We start from the raw sequence: 12,312 nt of genomic DNA, 5'->3' as shown, positions 1-12,312 counted from the left end.
TACCATGACTTTGGCCAAATCTTACATTAAAAATCATATTGTAGTAGGAATAGCGAGTAGGAATTTTCATGGCGAATCCATTGATTAGCATGTTTAGGGGGTCAAATTTAGGGTTTAAGTGGCGTAATAATAAAGAAAGAAAGAAACAAACAAACAAACAAACACACGAAAAACAATAGTGTCTTTCGGTCCCTAAATATTTGGTTGAAATAAACAATTAACAAACCTCAGAATTATTAATAAAATATTTTTTCTCTTATCTTTGGAGGAGACACGTAAAATGACGTCTCACTGTCTCACCCTCTATCACTGTCTCACCCTCCCTCACTGTCTCACCCTCTCTCCCTGTCTCACCCTCCCTCACTGTCTCACCCTCCATCACTGTCTCACCCTCTCTCCCTGTCTCACCCTCCCTCACTGTCTCACCCTCTCTCACTGTCTCACCCTCCATCACTGTCTCACCCTCCATCACTGTCTCACCCTCTCTCCCTGTCTCACCCTCCCTCACTGTCTCACCCTCTCTCCCTGTCTCACCCTCCATCACTGTCTCACCCTCTCTCACTGTCTCACCCTCTCTCCCTGTCTCACCCTCCATCACTGTCTCACCCTCTCTCACTGTCTCACCCTCTCTCCCTGTCTCACCCTCCATCACTGTCTCACCCTCTCTCACTGTCTCACCCTCCATCACTGTCTCACCCTCTCTCACTGTCTCACCCTCCATCACTGTCTCACCCTCTCTCCCTGTCTCACCCTCCATCACTGTCTCACCCTCCATCACTGTCTCACCCTCTCTCACTGTCTCACCCTCTCTCCCTGTCTCACCCTCCATCACTGTCTCACCCTCTCTCACTGTCTCACCCTCTCTCACTGTCTCACCCTCTCTCACTGTCTCACCCTCCATCACTGTCTCACCCTCTCTCACTGTCTCACCCTCTCTCACTGTCTCACCCTCTCTCACTGTCTCACCCTCCATCACTGTCTCACCCTCTCTCACTGTCTCACCCTCTCTCACTGTCTCACCCTCCATCACTGTCTCACCCTCCCTCACTGTCTCACCCTCTCTCACTGTCTCACCCTCTCTCCCTGTCTCACCCTCCCTCACTGTCTCACCCTCTCTCCCTGTCTCACCCTCCCTCACTGTCTCACCCTCTCTCACTGTCTCACCCTCCATCACTGTCTCACCCTCTCTCACTGTCTCACCCTCTCTCACTGTCTCACCCCACATCACTGTCTCACCCTCTCTCACTGTCTCACCCTCCATCACTGTCTCACCCTCTCTCACTGTCTCACCCTCTCTCACTGTCTCACCCTCTCTCACTGTCTCACCCTCCATCACTGTCTCACCCTCTCTCACTGTCTCACCCTCCATCACTGTCTCACCCTCCCTCACTGTCTCACCCTCCATCACTGTCTCACCCTCTCTCACTGTCTCACCCTCCATCACTGTCTCACCCTCCCTCACTGTCTCACCCCACATCACTGTCTCACCCTCTCTCACTGTCTCACCCTCCATCACTGTCTCACCCTCTCTCACTGTCTCACCCTCTCTCACTGTCTCACCCTCTCTCACTGTCTCACCCTCCATCACTGTCTCACCCTCCCTCACTGTCTCACCCTCCATCACTGTCTCACCCTCTCTCACTGTCTCACCCCACATCACTGTCTCACCCTCTCTCACTGTCTCACCCTCCATCACTGTCTCACCCTCCCTCACTGTCTCACCCTCCATCACTGTCTCACCCTCTCTCCCTGTCTCACCCTCCCTCACTGTCTCACCCTCTCTCACTGTCTCACCCTCCATCACTGTCTCACCCTCCATCACTGTCTCACCCTCTCTCCCTGTCTCACCCTCCCTCACTGTCTCACCCTCTCTCCCTGTCTCACCCTCCATCACTGTCTCACCCTCTCTCACTGTCTCACCCTCTCTCCCTGTCTCACCCTCCATCACTGTCTCACCCTCTCTCACTGTCTCACCCTCTCTCCCTGTCTCACCCTCCCTCACTGTCTCACCCTCTCTCACTGTCTCACCCTCTCTCACTGTCTCACCCTCCATCACTGTCTCACCCTCTCTCCCTGTCTCACCCTCCATCACTGTCTCACCCTCCATCACTGTCTCACCCTCTCTCACTGTCTCACCCTCTCTCCCTGTCTCACCCTCCATCACTGTCTCACCCTCTCTCACTGTCTCACCCTCCATCACTGTCTCACCCTCCATCACTGTCTCACCCTCTCTCACTGTCTCACCCTCCATCACTGTCTCACCCTCTCTCACTGTCTCACCCTCCATCACTGTCTCACCCTCTCTCACTGTCTCACCCTCCATCACTGTCTCACCCTCCATCACTGTCTCACCCTCTCTCACTGTCTCACCCTCTCTCACTGTCTCACCCTCCATCACTGTCTCACCCTCTCTCACTGTCTCACCCTCTCTCCCTGTCTCACCCTCCATCACTGTCTCACCCTCTCTCACTGTCTCACCCTCCATCACTGTCTCACCCTCTCTCACTGTCTCACCCTCTCTCACTGTCTCACCCTCTCTCACTGTCTCACCCTCCATCACTGTCTCACCCTCTCTCACTGTCTCACCCTCTCTCACTGTCTCACCCTCCATCACTGTCTCACCCTCTCTCACTGTCTCACCCTCTCTCCCTGTCTCACCCTCCCTCACTGTCTCACCCTCTCTCCCTGTCTCACCCTCCCTCACTGTCTCACCCTCTCTCACTGTCTCACCCTCCATCACTGTCTCACCCTCTCTCACTGTCTCACCCTCTCTCACTGTCTCACCCCACATCACTGTCTCACCCTCTCTCACTGTCTCACCCTCCATCACTGTCTCACCCTCTCTCACTGTCTCACCCTCCATCACTGTCTCACCCTCTCTCACTGTCTCACCCTCTCTCACTGTCTCACCCTCTCTCACTGTCTCACCCCACATCACTGTCTCACCCTCTCTCCCTGTCTCACCCTCCATCACTGTCTCACCCTCCATCACTGTCTCACCCTCTCTCACTGTCTCACCCTCTCTCCCTGTCTCACCCTCCATCACTGTCTCACCCTCTCTCACTGTCTCACCCTCTCTCACTGTCTCACCCTCTCTCACTGTCTCACCCTCCATCACTGTCTCACCCTCTCTCACTGTCTCACCCTCCATCACTGTCTCACCCTCCCTCACTGTCTCACCCTCTCTCACTGTCTCACCCTCTCTCCCTGTCTCACCCTCCCTCACTGTCTCACCCTCTCTCCCTGTCTCACCCTCCCTCACTGTCTCACCCTCTCTCACTGTCTCACCCTCCATCACTGTCTCACCCTCTCTCACTGTCTCACCCTCTCTCACTGTCTCACCCCACATCACTGTCTCACCCTCTCTCACTGTCTCACCCTCTATCACTGTCTCACCCTCTCTCACTGTCTCACCCTCCATCACTGTCTCACCCTCTCTCACTGTCTCACCCTCTATCACTGTCTCACCCTCTCTCACTGTCTCACCCTCCATCACTGTCTCACCCTCTCTCACTGTCTCACCCTCTATCACTGTCTCACCCTCTCTCACTGTCTCACCCTCCATCACTGTCTCACCCTCCATCACTGTCTCACCCTCTCTCACTGTCTCACCCTCCATCACTGTCTCACCCTCTCTCACTGTCTCACCCTCTCTCACTGTCTCACTCTCCATCACTGTCTCACCCTCTCTCACTGTCTCACCCTCTCTCCCTGTCTCACCCTCCATCACTGTCTCACCCTCCATCACTGTCTCACTCTCCATCTCTCGTCCAATCAGGGGGATTCTGGCGGCAGTCTGGTGGGGCAGGATGGTCGTCTGTATGGAGTGACTGTTGCTGGTGGTGTACCTGGCACACGGTGGACTGTCTACATGGACGTCTGTGCCTACAGGCAGTGGATTCACACTGTAACTGGCATCTAAACTTGAATGGATTTGTGTTGTGTGTATTAAGAACGTTTAAGAACTCGGTTTCCCAGGATCCTTTGCGCGGTGACTGCGCATTCTCCCGCCCGTTGTGAAAACGTCCCGGCATGCTTTTCTGCAGGGGCCGAGAAGAAGAGGCGTCATGATGGAGTCCGCTTGTGGCTAAAGTGACAAACCTCCTTGAATCTCAGTTGAATAAAGTTTGAGACGCTCATGTTTCTCCAGAGAAAAGCTCTTCGGAAGAATCTAAGCCGCTAATGACAGCAGATAGATAACTGCAGCGGAGATTGTTGGTGAGTTTTGTAGCTGCAGCCGCGCTGTTGTTGCGCTCCCAGCCGCCATTAAAACTCCGGCTAACGTTACCATTCAGAACAAAACACCCGAGAAAACAACAAATACCCGACAAATTACTGGCGATGTATTTAATTAAACATATTATAAAACAGCACATTTAACCTTACTTAGAGAGTAAATATGTTAGTGTGTTTACAGACGGCTCCGGAGGCTAACCGTTAGCTAGCCGTGCTAGAAGCATCCCGATGTTAAAAGACGTTAATATGTAGTAGAATGAGATAACTGCTCCGAAGAAAGGAGGAACAGCCGCAGAGTAACTGCAGTGAAATAATCTCAGTTAAGTGTTTAATTAAAAGTGTCCGTCAGGCTGTGTAAGCCGGCAGAGAGGTAGCGTTAGCTCCCTGTTAGCCGCCTCGTGTTACGGTGAGTTTGGCTTCCTGAGAGCTGGAGGACGATTATATTTACGATTAAACAGGTGTGTGAGGAGACTGAGCGCATCACCTGAAACTCTGTTAACTCAGGTATTATTATTATTATTATCATCATCGTTATTGTTGTTCAGGTATGGAAGGAAACTGGAGATTTTGTGGCCAGTTTGAGGTCTTGTAGCTGCTGTGTTTCAACGTTTAAGTGGAAAGTAACTAACTTGTACGTTATTTTAATATTTCCATTTCATGTTACTTCATATTTGTACTCCACTACATTTATTTGACAGCTTTAGTTACTTTTCAGATGCAGATTTGACACAATGGATAATATAACAAGCTTTGAAAATACAACACATTGTTATAGATTGTTGAGTTATTTAATGTCAAATCTTCATCTGAAAAGTAAGTAAAGCTGTCAAATAAATGTAGTGAAGTGAAAGTATAAAGTAGCATCACATGGAAATACTCAAGTAAAGTACAAATACTTTTAAACCGTGTTTAAGCTCAGTACTTAGTTATTTTCCAGCTCTGCCAGGTTGTTTGTAACAGAAACGTGCATCTTCAGATATTCATGTTTGTCTGTTGTTGACGTTGTTGTTATTTATGTGATACGTCCTCATGTTAAAAACAGGGTTCAGTCTTATGAAGCATCACTAGATGTTTTAACCCCTGATGCATTTGAAATAAACTGCTCGGTATCAGATGATGCTGTTAAACTAATGAATCTGTAACTCAGAGTTCATACAGATAGACGTGTGTGAAACAGGCTGCAGCTCTTAAATATTAATTCATCTGCTTATTGTTTTGGTCTTTGACAAATGACTGAAATGGGTAATTGATTATTAAAGTCCTTGTCTGATGGACTAATCTGTTACTGGAATAATTGTTTCAGCTTGAAGTCAACATGCTGTGTTGTAAATATACTGTAGATATAGAGGAGAGTCTGGCTTTACAGCAACTAATGATTATTGAATGTTTTCAATGCGATAACACTGTGCAGTATTGTGATGTTGATACAACCTGCGATAAATAAACTAATATTGATGTGTAGCTCTACATCTATGTCTTCTGCTTTAACTGCTAACAGAGACCCTAAACAATCAAAGAAATGAAAGAAATGATGTCAAACATGCTTTTATTGAACAAATTGCACATGAAAACCCAACATTAATTTAAATAAGGCATAATAACGATAAGAGTTTAAAGTTGAATTTCTGCTGCTACCTTTACTCAGCAAAAACATCTTTTATCATACGGTGTTGAAATACAAAATCTGACAACAACTTAAATAATTCAATAAATATAAAGTAAACACAGCAGTTTAAAATGGCTGTAATGTTCCAGTCATCAAGGCCCTCGACTCCCAACACAGAGCAGAGATATTTAGAACGAGGAGTGACGTCACTAAGTCAAGAGGAGATTAAGGCAGGTTTCATATCACAAATATTAGGGATGCATGATATTATCGGCACGTCATCGATATCGGCCGATAACAGCTCTAAAATGAAATATCGGTATGGGCTATGTCTGCTAATTATGAGAGGCTGATATGTCGCCTGACTGTGTTTCCCTCCACGGACTGTTTCACCCTGATGGTCACGGTGTTTCCACCCCTGAATAACAAACCGGGGCTAACGTTAGCTGGGAGGCTAGCAGAGGCTAGCTGGCTGTGCTTCCCTCCCGTCATGCTGCGGCTGACGCTCTGCTAGCCTCTCAGCTAACGTTAGCCTCAGCTCTCCATGTGGATCCAACTGGAGCACCGAGGCCCGGTTTGTTATTCAGGTTAAAGTGGGAAGAAGCAGCTGAGTGAAGTGCAGCCTGCGGAGGAAACACCGGGACCGTCAGGGTGAAACAGTCTGTGGAGGAGCTGCTGAGTTCAGCTGCACAGATAGGAAACACCTCGGCTGACAGGATGTACTGCTCTGTTTGGGGGGGAAAAACTTTTTGGTTTATAACGGCGGTTGTCAACCAGCGTATCAGGTGCATTAGCGCCACCTTCTGCTCCGGAGTGTGGACCAGAGATTAAATCCTACACATTAATCCTGTCTGTCTAATAAACTCAATGAAAATTCTACTGCTGCTCCCACTTGGCAGCTTCATTAAAGTTTTACTGCTTCCTAAATTCTTCCTTCATATATTGCGTCAATGCGGCGCCGATCGACTCAATGATCTCTTTGAAAGAAGCGTTTGAACTGTCCATGAGACTTTTCTCTAGATGTAATAACAGACATTAGAGAAGCAGCCACAGGTCAGGATTACTGGTTTAACTGGTTTGAACTCAGTTTGAGTATGATGGAGTCAGTGGGAGCAGCTGAACCAGCGTGTAGAGGCTCGTTGTTGTTGTTAATTAGGCTGTAAGATCATTAATCTGCTGCTTGTTTTCTCCAATAATCATTCAGTTGATTAAATGTTCAATAAATCCTCAGAGCGTTTACTGTCGTCTCACTGCAGCTGTTCAAACTGTAGAAGAAGAAAAGTTAACATTCAAATAAATAGAAAAAAAGTTTAAAATGAACACGAGATGTGCAAATTATATTTAAATGAATATAATGAACAGAAGATGATGATAAATGACTAATCAATGATCCGATCAGATTAACGAGTCTGATGCTGTTTGTTTACATGCTGGAAATTATTTCTGTATTTCAGAGTTGATCCTTTGTTTATTTACTTTATTTTAATAAGTTACATGTTTGTTAGGGCAGATAAACATGTTCATGTTTAGATTTATGTTCATAAACTATATAGTAAAGTTTAAACGCTCTGGTTCTTCAGTCATGTGATAAATATCCATGTTGTGATCTTCTGTTTTTCCCACGTCGTCGAGCTCTGGTGTGAATATTCTCTGCAGATATATAATGTTTATATATGAATATATATATTCAGACACTTCAGGGATTAAACGTCGTTATTAGCAGGATTATAATCAGCTGCAGTTTTTGCTTTGTCTGATATTATTTTATGTAAATTGTGTTAATGAGCAGATTTTCTATAAATTACATCCAGATGTGAACTGAAGTTCATCAGATTCCTTCTTTTGTTTGAACTTTTCCTCCATTTGTTTTCAGAATAATATTAATTATTATATATTATATATAATATATAATATAATATTATATATTATATAATATATAATATAATATATTTCTATCTAACAGCCAGAACAGCAGCGAGAGGAGAAAACGTTCCACAGAAGCAGATGTGTCATTAATTAGTTAAAATGAGTGTCTTCAGTTGTGGGTAACATGTGTAGTACTCTGTAGACCTGGTCTGGATATCAGTTATTGATCAGCATCTGTCTGATCAAACTCTTAACAGAATGAATTGATCAGGGAGAACGAGCCATAAACTGTGTTAAAACCATTTAAATGATATTGTTCATTCATACATAATCAATGACTTTTAAACCTTTATAGTTTTTAACCACCATAGATGTAATTGATCCAAATAAATGATTGATTAGATTGACAGGTTTAAGCAGAGAGCAGCTGTTTAATTGACCAATTAACAAACTTCCTGTGTTTTTCTGGAGCAGCAGGAAGTTGAAAGTGATGTGAACTCTTCCTGACGTCACAGCGTCTAAACACTAGTCCACCTGGTCTCTCTCCCCTCCCCTTCCTGTAGGTTTAGCCGGTCACCATGGCGACGGATATCGGCTCGCCGCAGCGGTTCTTCCACATGCCGCGCTTCCAGCACCAGGCGCCGCGGCAGGTGTTCTACAAGAGGCCGGACTTCGCTCAGCAGCAGGCCATGCAGCAGCTCACCTTCGACGGGAAGCGCATGAGGAAGGCCGTCAACCGCAAAACCATCGACTACAACCCCTCCGTCATCAGATACCTGGAGGTAACGCCTGTCAGTGCTAGAAGGTCACATGATGTTCACTGACGATCCTCCCAATCATCCGCAGAGGTCTCCTCCTCTCCAAGAACTAAATCGTTAAAATACTAATTAAAGCTGTTTCACCTAAAAAAAACAAAAAAACAACGATGTTTGGTGACCAGCGGACTTCCTGTTAGCCGAGCTGCTGCTAACGTTTGTCCAGTTTATTCTCTGATAACTTCCAGACGTCCAATGACTAAAATCCTTCTTCCGGCTAAAAGATATAGTTAAAGTCCATTTATAACAGTTTGTGTGGAACAACCACAACGCTGATGTATTATCTTGTATGTGTGTAAGTTACTCTTTGGTAGACGCCATTGTAGCGGACAAACACAGCGCCGCCGTATGCATCTGGTGCGTGTTTACTCTTTGGTAGAGGAGGTATGACGTCATCGACAGGCGACCAAATGAAACGGTCCGTTACTTTGATTAAATTACAGATTTCTCTGAGTTTGAAAACTGTTGGAAACATTTGGGATAATGTAAGTACACAACTCAACAACATATATAACATCGGTCTAGTTGTTTTTACACATTTTAATGTGGAATAATTACATATTATAGCTTTAACACACGTTCTTACTTATGAAGCATCCAGGTAACATCAGAACTGACCTTCATGTACGACTGAACATGTCGAGCTTCCTCTTCCTCAGTCTGTTTCCACCACAGCAGGAACGTTACCACCACTGCAACAGAAGATGTTAAATCAATATGAAGATTGTTAACTTCATGTTATCTTAAACTAACGTGTATCCAGATTCTTTACAAGTAGACTTTAAACTTTAAACATAACTTAGACCCAAACAGCAACAGATAAAAACTAGAATCATTAGTTAATTATAAAGCACCACAGCTGCGTTAAAATGACGCTGTAGGAGGAAACGCTGTATTGTGCTACAAGATTCAGTATTTTGGTTAAAACAAACGAAGCGACCAGCTACGTTGTCGCTGAACGTTTCTTCTGTTCGGCATCAACGTTTTTACAACTTAAACACGCTCATTAACATTTTCTCATCATGTTGAGAGAAAACGTGATTCAGCAGTTTAGTTGAATATTAATATAGTTTCTAGGAGACAGTGGTCACATTAGAGCAGGTTTATGTTGACAGACGGACCTCGTGCTGCACCTGAAGCAGCTGTTTACTGCTGACATAAACATCTGGCAGCAGGATGATCAGCAGAGAGTCTGTTTATGTTCACTGACAAATGCATCAATTAAAACGACAGTTAATTAATAAATGAAATGTTTAAATCCAGACAAACTTCACCAGTGACCCAGTAGAACCAGTTCATGTCCTTCCATTGGTTGATTCTGCTGCCAGTCAAACCTGTCTGCGCTCCTATTGGCCAGTTTTACTGCCTCTGTTTGCTCGTTCTTCTCTCTCAGCCAATCAGAGCCCAGAAGCCCCGCCCGGCTGCAATGTGACGGTGTTTATATCAAACAGACCCCGCTGAGCAGCTCGCTGTTTGCTTGTTTATTTTTAACGTATTGAGACAGAAATCCACCTCGATCACATGACTGTAAACCATCATCAGCTGTTCAGAGACGTAATCAATCATCAGTTTGTAGCTCCAATCTGAACCGACACGACTAAGGATAAAATAATAATAATAATAATAATAATAATAATAATAATAATAATTACAGCAAAATAAAATGTTCACTTCTATGTAAATTAAAAGTGATAAAATTAAACAAAGTAATGAATAAATGTTAACTTAATTAACGTGCCTTTGATTGGTATTTTACAAAAATCTGCATAAACACCAAAATAAATCAATCACAGTCAGTGCAGCTGATTATCAACATGATCAATGTTTTACTAAAATATTCTGTCGGCTTATATTTCATCACTGAAGAGAACCGCTGGTCTGGAGTCAGCGAGACCAGTTCATTAATACCAGTTTATTAACACCAGTTCATTAATACCAGTTCATTAATACCAGTTCATTACTACCAGTTCATTACTATCAGTTCATTACTACCAGTTCATTACTACCAGTTCATTACTACCAGTTCATTACTACCAGTTCATTAACACCAGTTCATTAACACCAGTTCATTACTACCAGTTCATTACTACCAGTTCATTACTACCAGTTCATTAACACCAGTTCATTAACACCAGTTCATTACTACCAGTTCATTACTACCAGTTCATTACTACCAGTTCATTAACACCAGTTCATTACTACCAGTTCATTAACACCAGTTCATTACTACCAGTTCATTACTACCAGTTCATTAACACCAGTTCATTAACACCAGTTCATTACTACCAGTTCATTACTACCAGTTCATTACTACCAGTTCATTACTACCAGTTCATTACTACCAGTTCATTAACACCAGTTCATTAACACCAGTTCATTAACACCAGTTCATTACTACCAGTTCATTACTATCAGTTCATTACTATCAGTTCATTACTATCAGTTCATTACTACCAGTTCATTACTACCAGTTCATTACTACCAGTTCATTACTACCAGTTCATTACTACCAGTTCATTAACACCAGTTCATTAACACCAGTTCATTACTATCAGTTCATTACTACCAGTTCATTACTACCAGTTCATTACTACCAGTTCATTACTACCAGTTCATTACTACCAGTTCATTAACACCAGTTCATTAACACCAGTTCATTAACACCAGTTCATTACTACCAGTTCATTACTACCAGTTCATTACTACCAGTTCATTAACACCAGTTCATTACTACCAGTTCATTACTACCAGTTCATTACTACCAGTTCATTACTACCAGTTCATTACTATCAGTTCATTACTACCAGTTCATTACTACCAGTTCATTACTACCAGTTCATTAACACCAGTTCATTACTACCAGTTCATTAACACCAGTTCATTAATACCAGTTCATGTACAGGAAACGGCGTGTTGATGGTATTTATGCATCTGTGTCAATAACAATAACAACAACAACAACTGCAGCTTCTGTAGATGAAATAACAGCCTTATTTACTCAGATGATTAATGAACATCAGAGCTGCAACTAACGATTATTAGTTTTTATTTTTAAAATGTGAGAAAATACATAAAAACGCTTGTTTTAGTTCTTGGTGACGTCTGCAGAGAAAATATTCACATTAACAAGCTGCAACCAGAGAATCAAAACATTCAATCAGTGATCAAAATAGTTGGTGATTAATTTTCTGTCGACTACTTTTTAATCTTCTCTGATTGTTCCCAGTGTTCCCAGTGTGTGTTAAACCAGCAGTCAGGTGTCTGTAATCATTCCTCCTGTTCATACTGGATATTAAAAGATCCTTCAAATGTGCTTTCAATGGAAGTGATGGAGGATAAAATCCACAGTGTGTCCACACAGTCATTTAAAGTCTGTGTGAAGCTTCTATTCAGCTTCAGCAGTCTGAGTTAGTCATATCAAGTGGATATCTGACACATTTACAGTCTGTTTAGCATCTAATTCCCTCTTTGTGTTTCCTCGGACAGTGTTTCCCTGTTGAGCTGCAGGTGGAAGTATAGTAACAAAAAGAGGAACTTTGGCACTAAAAAGACTGTAGCGTTGAAAGATATCTACTTGATTTGACTCATTTGGACGCTGAAGCTTCATATTAGCTTCAGACTGTGGATTTTGTCCTCCATCACTTCCATTGTAAGGTCATTATGAAGGGATCTTCTAATGGTCAGTATGAACAGGAGGAATGATTACAGCAAGAAACACAGCTTTAATGTTCATTTGGGCTCCTGACTGTTGGTTTAAAACACATTTAAGAAATTGTCAACTTGTCCTTT

At 43.6% G+C, this 12,312-nt stretch overlaps 1 protein-coding gene across 4 annotated transcripts in view; it reads left to right on the top strand.

The window, feature by feature from the left end:
* Positions 1-4,026: 4,026 nt before the first annotated feature.
* Positions 4,027-12,312, top strand: part of wdr33 (WD repeat domain 33) — a 30,615-nt gene continuing 22,329 nt past the window's right edge. For 3 of the 4 annotated variants that reach the window (XM_044369432.1, XM_044369433.1, XM_044369431.1), the window contains exons 1-2: positions 4,027-4,218; positions 8,272-8,490. In XM_044369432.1, the coding sequence (XP_044225367.1) occupies positions 8,287-8,490 (204 nt within the window). In that variant the 5' untranslated portion in view covers positions 4,027-4,218; positions 8,272-8,286. The remainder of the gene's footprint in view (positions 4,219-8,271; positions 8,491-12,312) is intronic. The other variant, XM_044369434.1, reaches the window with a different exon arrangement.

The sequence above is a fragment of the Thunnus albacares genome, chromosome 12 (assembly GCF_914725855.1).
Source record: "Thunnus albacares chromosome 12, fThuAlb1.1, whole genome shotgun sequence".
NCBI classification, from domain to species: Eukaryota; Metazoa; Chordata; class Actinopteri; order Scombriformes; family Scombridae; genus Thunnus; species Thunnus albacares.
Note: the sequence above shows the minus strand (reverse complement) of the source record. Positions and strands in the feature narration are given on the sequence as shown.